The following is a 14,988-nucleotide window of genomic DNA, read 5'->3' on the forward strand; positions in this document are numbered from 1 at the left end:
TACTGGGAGTATTATGATGGGCTCTACTACTACTGAGGGCACTATATGGGATTATTACTACCAGAGGGCATTATAGTAGGCTTTATTACTACTGGAGGACTATGGGGAAACGTGTTACTACTGTGGGTACTTTGGGGACATTATTAATTTTGGGGCACAATATGGGAAAATTATTACTATTCAGGGCACTGTAGGGGCACTACTTTTACTATGGTAACTCTGGGAGCGAATAAGTACTACCGGTGAGACTTTTGGAAGCACTATTACTGTGGGGGCACCCTGGTATAGTATCAGCTTCGCACAATTATTTTTGGGAGACACTATGTTTATGGCACTATTACTGTCAGGTGAACATTTTGCTGAGCGCAATTATTTGTAAGGGCACTGTGTCTCAATAATTATTGACGGAGACGCTATCTGTATGGAACTAGTATTTGCAGGGGAATTATCTGTTTCTGCAGTATAGTATTGGGGGACACAGTATTGGGGGTAGCAGGATGAGGTGTTCATGAGGTGAGGAGGAGGATGAAAAAGTAGGAAACTGAGATGTGTGTATGACAAACTCTGCAGACATGATTCATGGAAGAAAGAAGTCAACATAGGCAGTCTGGTCCTGAATGAAGAAGATGAGGAAAGAGAACATCCATATCAGAGGAGATGTTACTGGATGTAAAAGGTTTTTGGCCCCATAAGACACATCCCTCCCCCCCAAAAGTGGGGGGAAAATGCCCCAGCGTCTTATGGGGCAAATACCGGAAGACCGGGAAACAGTGAAGGCTCTCTACTCACTGCTTCCTGGTCCTCGGCAGTCGACTGTGCAGTTGCTGCGCACAGCGTGAGGCCGCTCTGTGACCTAACTCTGTGTGCGCCGTTTCACAGCACAGCCGACAGCAGGAGGAAGAAGATCATGCTGGTGGTGAGTAGCAGCAGCGTCCGGAGCAGGAAGGTAAGTTTTTTATTTTATTTTATCAAGAGTGAGGCATGGGAGCTGATCTGAGGCAATGGGGGCTGCTGGGGGCTGATATGAGGCAATAGGGGGGTGATGAGAGGCAATGGGTGCTGATGAGAGGAAATGGGGGGCATTAGAGGCAATGGGTGCTGATGAGAGGCCAATGGGGGCTCTTATATGAGGTCTGCTTGGGGGTCATTCACATTGGAGTCTGAGCTGAGGTCTGATTGGGGGGTCGGATCTGAGGTCTTATTGGGGTCTTATTAACATTGGGGGTCTGATTGGGGCTGTCAGCTAAGGTCTGATTAACATTGTGGGTCTGATTGCTGGTCTGACCTGAGATCTAAAAAAATGTTTTCTTATTGTCCTCCTCTAAAACCTAGGTGCGTCTTATGGACTGGGGCGTCTTATAGGGGGAAAATACGGTAAGTAGTGCTGTATTCTCCTGTATGTTTAGGAGCATGAAATGTAATTTTAAAAGTAAGTCATCCATCATTGGTCCTAATGTGGTGTCTGTCCTTTTGACAGTAAGATTAGGGATGCATGTTGCGCTATTCTTTCTCTAAAATCTGCAGAAACTGTTGACAAAGGCTTAGAAGAAAGCCTATGACAGCAGCGTAAGATTACCCTTATTTTGTTAACATTTATCACTTCTCGCATCCTCGAGGGTACTCTGCTGAAAATTCTTGGCACTAGGGGGGTAACCACATATCAAGAAAAGAGCACACATCTAAGCAATATGGCAGCGCATCCATATAGTTACATAGCTAAGGCTACTTTCACACTAGCGTTCGGGTTTCCGTTCGTGAGCTCCGTTTGAAGGAGCTCACGAGCGGACCCGAACGCAGCCGTCCAGCCCTGATGCAGTCTGAATGGAGGCGGATCCGCTCAGACTGCATCAGTCTGGCGGCGTTCAGCCTCCGCTCCGCTCGCCTCCGCACGGACAGGCGGACAGCTGAACGCTGCTTGCAGCGTTCGGGTGTCCGCCTGGCCGTTCGGAGGCGTGCGGATCCGTGCGGATCCGTCCAGACTTTCAATGTAAGTCAATGGGGACGGATCCGTTTGAAGATGCCACAATGTGGCTCAATCTTCAAGCGGATCCGTCCCCCATTGACTTTACATTGAAAGTCTGAACGGATCCGCGCAGGCTACTTTCGCACTTGCGCACTTGCGAATTTTTTTAAAGTTATTAATGCAGACGGATCCGTACTGAACGGAGCCTCCGTCTGCATTAATATGAGCGGATCCGTTCAGAACGGATCCGCCCGAACGCTAGTGTGAAAGTAGCCTTATACTGTTGAAAAAAGACATAAGTTCATCAAGGTCCAAAATGTAATACAAAAAAATCAAATATAATAAAATAAATAAATAATGATTCAGCATCCACTGTCACACATCAGCTAAAAGTCAGTGTTTGCCGAGAACCAGCATCATAATCATTGCAGCCGAGGCCTTGAAAAGAGTCACGTCCACCTGAGAAGAGTCCTGGTTACTGATGACTTCCTGCTCTCCTGCCCACCTGCTGATGACTGACAGTCTTCTACCTAATTTTCTCCCTTTCTCTCTAGGAGAGAACTGTCCATCATCAGCAGATGGGGGAGAGCAGGAGATTAGGAATAACCAGGACTCTTCTCAGGTAGATGTGACTCTTTTCAAGGCCTTATGATGCTGGTTCTCAGCAACCACCTACTTTTAGCTCATAAGTGACACACCGCTGACATCAGCATTTCTGTCAGTACTTTATACTGCCCCCAGTGAGGTCAGCGTAAAGTTGATGACAGGTTCGCTTTAAGACAGGCTATCTAGCCCTGAACCATATTTATCACAGAGGCTCAGGCTGAATGATAAATTTGCTAGAGAGATAGACAATTGTGTCTAACTCTATACCAACTGTTGGTTGGCTTACTCAGAGACAGAATTTTACTCCAGCATTATGGAGCAATTTTGCTGCAAACACCATACTACTTTCCTGCAAAGAGCCATCCAATCCCAGCTAGGACTCACCCTTTCAAATGAGAAAAAGTTTAGAAACCCTAGTTGCACCAAATTGTGTACTGTCCCATAAAATATGGTCATCATGTAATTTTTAGCGCACAGTGAATGCTGTAAAAATAAAGAAAACCATGGTGGAATAGTTTTTTTTTTTTACATTTTCACCAGAAATTTTTATTTTCCCATTTTTAGCACAGGATATGGTAAATTAAATGGTGCCATTAAAAATACAAATAGTGTTGCAAAAAAACAAGCCCTCATATGTCTATGTGAACAGAAAAGTAAAAAAGTTAAGGCTCTTGGAAAAACTGGCCCATCCTGAAGGGGTTAAGATAATAAACGTATAATATAATGAAAGATTATATTTGGCTAAAATAAGTGCTGTGCCATTAGTGACAGCAGCTCGACATGGTGGTTAACGTATGAACACAACGCTCTGGGAGATTACAGCCCTGCATTCTTCTGTGATTACTGCTTCAAAATGAAGTTGTCGGTGCTTGCATTTTTCACATTCAGCAGGAGAGACCAGATGTATACATGTATAGGGTAATCTAAGCAGGATAATCTGCTCACTAAGGGTCCGCACAGCACTGCATTATCCTCACACCAACCTCAACTAGACTCTCTACAGTGGTAAGCTAATGTCAGGAAGCACAATTATTACACTAATATTCAGCATAGTCAATAAAATCACTGGATATAATATTTCTTAAGAGACTATGCATTTCCAGTCTTCTGACGCTCAGTGTTTAGCTTTGCTGTATAGACTGGGACAGGGTCAGCAGAGGGGTAGGATTTAATTACAGTTTTACTGTACTGCTGGAGGTCTAAATAAAGCAGGAGATGCATATCCCTTATCATCCCAGCCCATAACTAATATCTATGAACAGATAACACAAGTGGGTGTCAGATCTTCAGTATATGAGGCTCACTTCACTGCACAACAGACGTTTATATATATATATATATATACACACACACCGGTATTTACGGTACATATATTTATGGGCTGGTGCTATTTTGTTTGAAGAAATCAACTAAGCCATTTTTATAGTATATGTATTACTAATTTATGCCAAAAAATAATTCATGTGGTAAATAAAATATTTAATCTAGATTAAAGGGGTTTTCCAGGAATTATATATTGATGACTTATCCTCAGGACCCCCTACACCCCTTGTGTTCATGGTATGCCAAGCACAGCGCTGTACATTTTATAGTAGCTGTCCCTCATACTGCAGCTCAGTCCTAGTCACTTGAATGGGGCTGAGCTGCACAAAGGCCATGACGCTAATGGTGGTGACATCAACAGCTCATCAGCGGGGCTGCTTATAGTCAGACCCCCGCGAGCAGATATTGATGTCCTTAATTTGTCCTTTTCTGTCAAGCCAATTTTCTTCTTTTTGGAACACCTGAATAATAACGGATTCGGCTGACATTACAACTCTCCTGAAGGTTGCAAACCAGTTTTCCTATACCCCAAATGGCATGTCTGTCTAGATATGGAGCGATACAGGTGCTGCTACAACAAAAAATGTCTTAAAGGGAACCTGTCACCTCAAAAACGCATATAAAACCGCCAGCATTACCTCATAGTAGCCCCCAGTCTGTTAATAATCATATGTTTGATCCGGTAGTCTGAAAAATTGTAGTGGATGGCACTCCTTGTGTGTCACTGTTGGTGCTCAGTGGAAAGGATCAATCAAAATATGTAGAAACCACGGCACTCAATATTAGATAATCAAAATTAATTCATTTATTAATTGTCCATCCCAGGTAGGATCATTTATAATGCAAATGGCCAACGATATCGTTTCGGTCCAACAGGACCTTGTTCACGGCCTGAAATAGGTACATCATAATTTAGTGTTTTGGTACATCATAAGTAAGGACATATTACATAGCATGGATGGGCAATATATAGTTCTAGTAAATTAACAAAATATCCAGATAAAATATCCAGATAAAAATAAAAATATATCAAGAGATGTCGAACATATACATAGATAAATATAGATATATAGACTACGGTGTCGTAAATGGAGCAGATGAGAAGACCATTGGCAAAACAAGGATGGCACGTGATTCCAAAATCATTATCTTCGTATTGTAACTAGAACAAATGGAAGACCATATTCATGTAAACGGTAGATTCACGTAAAGGTATATACACAGGATAGAGTTAGTGCCAGGAGACTAGGGAGATAGCGTAATGTAATCAAGTCAATTAATCAATTGGACAAATTTGCTAGAAGTGCTTATCAAAAATCTCAGCTCTGTCAATATAATATGTTATCTCAATATAGTATTCTGGCACTATCTGCAATAAGGAGTCATTTTACAAGAACGCAATCATAGTAGCTGAGTGATGAAATATAGTCATGTTGACAGAGTAAGAAAACGGAGTAAGAAACTAAGTAATAGAAGTTTGGGAGTAAAATGGAGTCATAATCATATTATGCATAAAGTAGTTGTGCGATTTAGCGGACCTATAGGGGATAGAATATTAGGGTTCTGAATACTAAGTAGCAGAGGCGAGTGGTGATGAAGAATTATAAGTAGTTAATGCGCAGTAGTACCGGAACAGGCATAAGCTATAATGGTGGCAATATGGAGCGCTGCAAACAAACCTTACTGCAGGTGATCTGGAGACATCGGGAGGACTCGTTGTGGGAGCGCGACTTCCGGGTTTATATGGGGAGCCAGGATGGTTTTGCGCATTTGCCGGCTGCCCAGGAAGGAGAAGAACAGCCGCATACGCCGAGGAAGGGGAAAACGTCAATCGGAATCCATCAGGAATACAGACCCGGTCACAGGTACGGACATAATAGTTAATATCTCATCCCGTACACTATCCCCCGCAGAACTAAACACATTATCTAAGGGACTCTCTTTTTGCCCGTCCGGTTCTTTTCACTCCTTTTCCTTGGAACAGGATCTACAACGGTTTTATAGATCCATCCGATTAAAAGCACACTTTGAACAGCAATCACCAGAGCCAATACCCCAAATAACGACCATAGCCTCGGACCTATCAATTAAATCCCTTAACCTGAGGATTAAGAGCTCATTTATGCCCCCTAAAAATTACCATGCAGCCGAGGCCTTCATTGATCTGGTCATAAAAAGACATAGACAGCACCTTGAAAGAACCAAAAGATAAATCTTTATACATACCCCACAATCTTAAAAGTGAGGAACGGATTGCACTCAACACATTGAAGGAGGATAAAAACATTACAATAAAACCGGCCGACAAAGGTGGAGCCATCGTAGTTATGGACACCACAGCATATGTCGGGGAGATAAAACGACAACTATCGGACATTGCAACCTATTGTAAGGTACCCCATAATCCCATCTTTCGTATCAGAAAAGAAATTATCTCTCTACTCGACATCCACCTCCAATTAGGTACCATCGATAAACCGACCTACTCTTTCCTTCTCAATGAGCATCCCGTCACCCCTGTTCTCTATACATTACCAAAGATCCATAAAAATTTAACAAATCCCCCAGGTAGACCCATAGTCGCATCAACGGACTCCATTCTTTCTCCACTTTCCATCTTCTTAGAACGAATACTTACGCCATTAATCAAAAATACTCGCTCCTTTTTACTTGACACGACCCATTTTTTATCCACCATTTCCTTGTTACAAAATATTCCAGACGACAGCATATTAGTAACACTAGATGTAAACAGCCTATATACTTCTATTGCCCATGAGAAGGGCATAGAAGCCGTTCCCCTCACTCCTCTCAACCTCTAATCACTCACCTAATGCACAAACCTTTTGCCTTGCACTTTTGCGACTAGTCTTACAAAATAATTATTTTATGTTCGGTGACGAATTCTACATTCAGAAACGGGGTACAGCAATGGGGGCAAATGTGGCGCCCCCATATGCAAATGCCTTTATGGCAAAATTTGAGGAGGACAATATATATCCCAACCACCTCTTTCAACGGTTTGCATTAACCTGGCATCGATACATCGATGATATCTTCTGCGTCTGGACTGGTGATAGTGACTCATTTTCTCGCTTCATTGATCATATTAACGAACAAGATCCAGACCTCTCTTTTACCTCCCACACAGATCCAGATAAGATAAGCTTTTTAGATACACTGGTATTTAAAACTCCAACCGGCTCATTAACCACTGATCTCTTTAGAAAACCGACTGATCGTAACACATTATTACACTATTCCAGCTGTCATCCCCAGAATACCAAACATTCTTTACCACGATCTCAATTCACACGAGTAACTAGAATAGTAGCAGACCCTTCTCTTCGCGAACAACGCCTCAAAGAAATGGCAAGTAAATTCACTGATAGGGGCTACCCCACTAAGTTACTGCAAGAAGAGCTTACCTTAGCGCAACAGATTCCTCAACGTTCCAATAGAGTGTCACCCTCTGCACGTATTCCCTTTGTTACCACATACCATCCTTTGTATCAAAAATTCAAAACATAATTAAAAAACACTGGTCCATACTAACACGATCATATCCCAAAGTGTCCGAATTCAGAAACCCGATTCGGATGTGTTACAAACGTCCAACCTAATCTCAAAGATCAGCTAGTACACGCCGATATTGGCCCCTCCACACCACAATTGAGACAAACCACTTTGGCTCCCCGTAAGACAGGTAGCTACCCATGTCTCCATTGCGCCCAGTGTACTAATGTCATCAAGGGAAATAGGATTGTACATCCCCACTCGGGCAAAATCTATGAAGCAAGAGACTTCTACACATGCAACTCATCTTTTGTGGTATACCTCATCAAATGTCCATGTGGTTTGGCCTATGTGGGCGAAACCACACAGTGTGTACGCGATCGTATATCGAAACACAAATCTGATATCCGATGTAACAGAACCGAGCTTCCGGTTCCACACCACTTCTTATCCAATAAACATCAAATCAACCAGTTAAAATTCCAGATTTTAGAACATGTGCCGCAAACAAGAAGAGGAGGTAACCGGATCGCACGTCTAAAGGAACGCGAGGCATTTTGGATCTTTGAGTTAAAAACTCTTTCTCCTTATGGAATGAACAGGGACTTTGATTTTCGTATTTGATTTTCGTCACCTTTAATAGACTGGGACCATTCTTCTCACATTTTTTACCTCCACAGGTTGATATCCTTATGTCGATCCCCATTTGTCAATCTTCATTATCTGTTGACAGTACTGTAGTGCTATATGTAATAGAAGCTTACCTAAATGCATGTACTAACTCTCCTCTTTCTCCTATCTTCACAGACAAAATGACCTTTATAGTCGCACCCTACAGGTAGTATACCATCGTATATATAGAGTCAATACTAGTAGTATTAGCGTGTTTCCTTTATAGTTTTTCATTACAGATTCCTATATAGTACTTAAATTATCGAGTCAATAATACAATACAATATACATGATATATTGAGCTTTGATCATGCTTTGCATCTATTCCACAATGCAGCGACTTTCAAACAATGTACAGCGCCTGCGCAACATACTCCGATCCCCGGACACTCTATGTCCGATACTGAGTAATAACACGCATGCGCGAGTGACGTAACAGTCCTCGCGAGACTACGGCATTTACCAAAGGGCCGGCACATGCGCAAAACCATCCTGGCTCCCCATATAAACCCGGAAGTCGCGCTCCCACAACGAGTCCTCCCGATGTCTCCAGATCACCTGCAGTAAGGTTTGTTTGCAGCGCTCCATATTGCCACCATTATAGCTTATGCCTGTTCCGATACTATTGCGCATTATCTATTATCACCACTCGCCTCTGCTACCCAGTACTCAGAACCCTAATACTCTACCCCCTATAGGTCTGCTAAATTGTACAACTATTTTATGCATAATATGAATATGACTCTATTCTACCCCCAAACTTCTATTTCTCAGTTTCTTACTCCGTTTTCTTATTCTGTCAACATGACTCATTACTCAGCTATTATGATTGCATTTTTTCAAAAATGACTCCTTATTTTAGATAGTGCCAGAATACTATATTGAGATGATATATTATATTGATAGAGCTGATATTTTTGATAAACACCTCTAGCAAATTTGTCCAATTGATTAATTGACTTGATTACATTACGCTATCTCCCTAGTCTCCTGGCACTAACTCTATCCTGTGTATATACCTTTACGTGAATCTACCGTTTACATGAATATGGTCTTCCATTTGTTCTAGTTACAATACGAAGATAATGATTTTGGAATCACGTGCCATCCTTGTTTTGCCAATGGTCTTCTCATCTGCTCCCTTTACGACACCGTAGTATATATATCTATATTTATCTATGTATATGTTCGACATCTCTCTATTCTTGATATTTGTATCTGGATATTTTATCTGGATATTTTTTTCAGTTTGCTAGAACTATATATTGCCCATCCATGATATGTAATATGTCCTTATTTATGATGTACCAAAACACTAAATTATGATGTACCTATTTCAGGCCGTGAACAAGGTCCTGTTGGACCGAAACGATATCGTTGGCCATTTGCATTATAAATGATCCTACCTGGGATGGACAATTAATAAATGAATTAATTTAGATTATCTAATATTGAGTGCCGTGGTTTCTACATATTTTGATTGATCCGGTAGTCTGACGCTCCATAGATTGAAAAAATAATGTTTTAAGCGCCATCATCGCTATCTTGCCGGTCAGCTTCAAGTCTAGGTAAGCACGCCCCCTCTTTTTTTAGATTGATAGCCTGCAGTGCGTCCGGGATCCCATAAGTCTCACGCATGCACGGTGCGCTCCTTGGTAAGGTGCGATCCCGTCTACCGCTGTTAGCCCGCTTTCAGCTGCACACTGCACATGCGCCGGCCAGTGCGAACAAGCGCGAGCACGATTCCTTTACCCTCCTGAGCGTGATCACTGGCTGCAGGCGGAGACGCCTTTCCAAAGAGCGCACCGCGCATGCGCGAGACTTATGCGATCCCGGTCGCACTGCAGGCTGTCAATCTAACAAAAGAGGGGACGGTTAGGGGGCGTGCTTACCTTGACTTGAAGCTGACCGGCAAGATAGTGCTGATGGCGCTTAAAACATTGTTTTTTTAATCTATGGAGCGTCAGACTACTGGATCAAACATATGATTATTAACAGACTGGGGGCTACTATGAGGTAATGCTGGCGGTTTTATATGCGTTTTTGAGGTGACAGGTTCCCTTTAAGGGAATATTGAAAGATTTTACAGAAGAGAATGGGTGGAATATATCCACCCCTACACCAGAAAAGTACCATTAAAAAGTAGGTTTTACACCATGCTTGCCCCCTTTTTGAAAAGTTGGCATGACATGGGCGTGACTTAGCAGGAGCGCTGTGGCATCCCATTGTCCAGCAAATTTACTAGCTCTTGCTTGTACATAATGTATACGTCCATGGCCTCAAGAATCTAAACTACTGAAGGAGAGGCTAAAGAAGACAATTTATATTGTTCCATAAGGCATCAAATGGTTAGAAACCTTTTGAGAAGATACTTACCATGTCATATCATTTCTATACAACTATTAAAGGGTTTGTCTAAGATCAACAAATAATGAGGCAGTGTTGGAGCAGATGGGAATTTAAAGGGTTTTTCCAGGAGTTAAATATTGATGGCCTATCCTCACCCCCGCCGATCAGCTGTTTGAAGAAGAAGCTGCTGCTCTCCACTGATCACTACAGCCTCCCTACAGCTTACTAAGCCGTACACTGTATAGTGGCTATGCTTGGTACTTGAATGGGCCTGAGCTGCAAACTGGCCTTGTGTCCAAATAACGTGACGTTACTAGACTAAGAAGAACGGTGAGCACTGCGTCCTCTTCAAACAGTTGATCGTGGGAGAGATCCACATTGATGACCTATCCGGAGGTTACGCTATAAATATTAAAGCAGTGATTCTTTTATTCGTTTATACATCACCTCCAGACACTTATTGATCCCAGACAGTCCCTTTAAACAAATGTTGTCTTTATCAGTCATTTCATAAAAGCCCATTTCCTATTGTAATTCACATGCATCATCAGCATGACCTTACCAGTGTAGATGCTGGCACTGGAAGCTGGGATGCCAAACTGAGACTCGATGAACTTGGGAATGAAGGTAATAAAAGCGGTGACAATGGCACTCTCAGCTGTGTATGACAAGCTCACAAAAAGGAATGTCATGTTGCTTAAAATTCTGACTGCTGCTCTTGGAAGGTCTAAAAATGACAAGAGATGAAGTTTATAAAGAATGAATGGAAAAATAAAACAATATATGTCGGATTCCTGAAATGAGGGCATGTAGTGGATTTTCTGCAAGAGATTTGCCACCAAAAAGTTACATATCATTTATTCTGCACATTTTCATGATCGAAAATACAAAAAATAAAAATCACAAAGTACAATTCTACTAATTGTAAAAAAAAAATACATTTTGTTGCACACTAAATACTAAAAAAGCATTGGTTACATCATAAATCCTGTATCTTCCAGTTCTTTTACAAACAAGGTATAATCTTACCAAAGTCCCATGAGTCCGTTTTCCTGATGAATACTATGGGCAAAGTTATCCAGGTCCTACCCAACGAACCAGTAGATCACTAGGAGATCATTGACAGGCCCTGAGTAGTTCACAATGGCTCAGAGTGGGTTACAAAACATTACTCACCCTCATAGATCCTTGCTACTTTTCTTGCTTCCAGTACCCACTGCAGTCTACCTCTGAACCTGGAGGTGAAAAGCAGCGAGGAAATGTCTCAAGATGCCGATTCAGCAAATCATTGGCTGCTGCGTTGACTGGCTGAGCTGACTTCTACCATTTCCTGTGCGCTGACCCAGGGCCAGGAAGTGGAGAGCAGTGGAGAGCGGGAAGCAGCGGAAGGACAGCAGCGGCAGTCTCAGATCGTGAGTAATTATTATTTATTTTTTAACCCGCTCTAGGCCATATGTAAATATTTAAAGATAAACATTTAATCCTGCTGGAAAACCCCTTTAAGCCGACCATACACAGCAGATTTCAGTTTTCAGTAAAAGGTATCTAAAACATATCTATCAGGATTGGTCTGTGAAAGGTGTTTTTTCTGAATGGCAATGCCATAACTTAGGGGTTTGTTTTATGCAGAGCAACTGATATTTATATTATTTTTGGCACCATTTTGGAGTATATCAGGTGAACTGGAGTCTACCAGGTCAGTTGTATAACTTTTTAAAAAAAACTGTGAGGGTTTCATTTTTACGGTGTAGTAAAAATGACATTTTAACTTTACTGTGCAGCTTAGTATGATGATGGCAATGCCAAATTTACATGTTTTTGTTATGTTTTGCAACATTTAAAAACAGCTTATTTTTTAAAAAATTATTGCTTTGTGTTGCAATATTCTCACAATCATTACTTTTTATTTTAGTCTTAGGGCTCATTTTTTGCAGGGTAAGCTATAGATTTTATTGATACCATTAAAGGGGTTGTTCCACGTTTTCAAGCTAGAACCTGGATATTAATTATTTTGTAATTGCATGTCATTAGAAATTTAGCATGGCCCCTGAGCTATTCAATAAAAGTATCTGTATAGCGCCACCTGCTGTTTTTTTTTTCTTATTTCTTGGACCTGCTCACTAAGAAGGCCACACATGCTCAGTTTCATCCTTCAACGGCCCCCTGAGCTGTGATAAGGAGAGCTGAGACACGCCCCCTGAGCTGTGATAGGGAGAGCTGAGACATGCCCCCTGAGCTGTGATAGGGAGAGCTGAGACACGCCCCCTGAGCTGTGATAGGGAGAGCATGGACACACACCCTGAGCTGCAGCAGAAAAGACACTCCCCTTGGGCTGTCAGCTTGAAATAAATCTAGCAGAGCAATGAATGAGGGGCTCTCTGGATCCATGTGAGGTACAGGGCTGGTTCTAACTTTGTTAGAAAGAGATTGTCATGTACTATATGATGTCTCATTTCTGTTTTTTACATTAATCATGGGATAACCCTTTCAACCCTTTCTACCACAGGCCAGATTTCACCTTCCTGCCCAGGGCATTTTTTGCAAATCTGACATGTGTCACTTTATGTGGTAATAACTTTGCAACACTTTTTTTATCCAAGCCATTCTGAGATTGTTTTCTCAAAACACATTGTACTTCATGATGGTAACAAATTTGAGTCAATAAATTTCACCTTTATTTATGAAAAAATCCTACATTTACCCAAAAATTGTAAAAATGCTAAATTTTCTAAATTTCTATTTCTTTGCTTTTAAAACAGAAAGTGATACCTCATAAAATATTTATTACTTAACATTCCTAATATGTCTACTTTATGTTGGCATTCTTTTGTAAATGTGATTTTATTTTTTAGGACGTTAGAAGGCTTAGAATTTTAGAAGCAATTCTTAAAACTTTTAAGACAATTTACAAAACCAACTTTTTAAAGACCAGTTCAGGTCTGAAGTCACTTTGTGGGGCCTACATAGTGGAAACCACCCATAAATTACCCCATTGTAGAAACTACACCCCTCAAGCTACTCAAAACTGATTTTACAAACTGTGTTAACCTTTAGGTGTTCCACAAGAATTAAAGGAAAATGCAGATGAAATTTCAAAATGTCACTTTTTGGGCAGATTTTCCATTGTAATCCATTTTTTTCTTTCAAACATCGAGGGTTAACAGCCAAACAAAACTCAATATTTATTACCCTGACTCTGCGGTTTACAGAAACACCCCACATCTGGTTGTAAACTGATGTAAAGGCACACTACAGGGCACAGAAGAAAAGGAACGCCATATGGTTTTTGGAAGGTAGATTTTGCTGGACTAGTTTTTAGATGCCATGTCCCATTTTAAGCCCTCCTGATGCACCCCTACAGTAGAAACTCCCAAAAAGTGACCCCATTATGGAAACTAGGGGATAAGGTGCCAGTTTTATTGGTACTATTTTGGGGTACATATGATTTTTAATTGCTCTATATTAAGTTTTTTCTGAGGCAAGGTAACCAAAAATGGATGTTTTGGCACCGTTTTTTTTGTTTTTTACAACATTCATCTGACCGGGTAGATCATGCGCTATTTTTATAGAACAGGTTGTTACGGATGCAATGATATTAAATATGTCTACTTTCTTTGTTTGTTTTAGTTTTACATAATAAAGCTTTTTTTTTTATGCCGATCGTGGATCATCTTGTGCAGGGGCTCGTTTTTTGCAGGAAGAGTTGACGGTTTTATTGGTACCATTTTTGGGTACATAAGACTTTTGATCATTCATTATTACACTTTATGGGGCAAGGTGACCAAAAAATTGGTAACTTTGGAACAGTTTTTTTCTTATTTATTTTTCCAGCGTTCACCCGAGGGGTTAGGTCATGTGATATTTTTATAGGGAAGATCGTTACGGAGGTGGCAATACCTAATATGTATAATTTGTCTTATTCATTTAAGTTTTATACAATAATATCATTTTTGAAACCCCCAAAAAATTGTGTTTTAGTGTCTCCATAGTCTGAAAGCCATAGCTTTTTTATTTTTTGACCGATTGTCTTAGGTAGGGGTCTCCTATTTTGCGGGATGAGGTGACAGTTTGATTGGTACTATTTTTGGGGGCATATGCCTTTTTAATCGCTTGGTATTGCAATTTTTGTGATGTAAGGTGACAAAAAATTGCTTTTTTGGCACTGTTTTTATTTTTACGGTGTTCACCTGAGGGGTTAGGTCATGTGGTATTTTTATAGAGCAGGTTGTTACGGACACAGCAATACCTAATATGTCTAATATAAAACTAATATGTCTAATATAAAACTTTTTATTTATTTATTTCACTTTGGCCTCATGCACACGACAGTATTTTTTCACGGTCCGCAAAAACGGGGTCCGTAGGTCCGTGATCCGTGACTGTTTTTTCGTCCGTGGGTCTTCCTTGATTTTTGGAGGATCCACGGACATGAAAAAAAAGTCGTTTTGGTGTCCGCCTGGCCGTGCAGAGCCAAACGGATCCGTCCTGAATTACAATGCAAGTCAATGGGGACGGATCCGTTTGACGTTGACACAATATGGTGCCATTTCAAACGGATC

General features: G+C 41.0%; 1 protein-coding gene across 1 annotated transcript in view; it reads right to left on the reverse strand.

Annotated features, from left to right (window-relative positions):
* Positions 1-14,988, reverse strand: part of SLCO5A1 (solute carrier organic anion transporter family member 5A1) — a 109,275-nt gene that overhangs the window by 33,599 nt on the left and 60,688 nt on the right. The window contains exon 5 of the mRNA XM_044294173.1: positions 10,992-11,156. Within this exon, the coding sequence (XP_044150108.1) occupies positions 10,992-11,156 (165 nt within the window). The remainder of the gene's footprint in view (positions 1-10,991; positions 11,157-14,988) is intronic.

Source organism: Bufo gargarizans, chromosome 5 (genome assembly GCF_014858855.1).
Source record: "Bufo gargarizans isolate SCDJY-AF-19 chromosome 5, ASM1485885v1, whole genome shotgun sequence".
NCBI classification, from domain to species: Eukaryota; Metazoa; Chordata; class Amphibia; order Anura; family Bufonidae; genus Bufo; species Bufo gargarizans.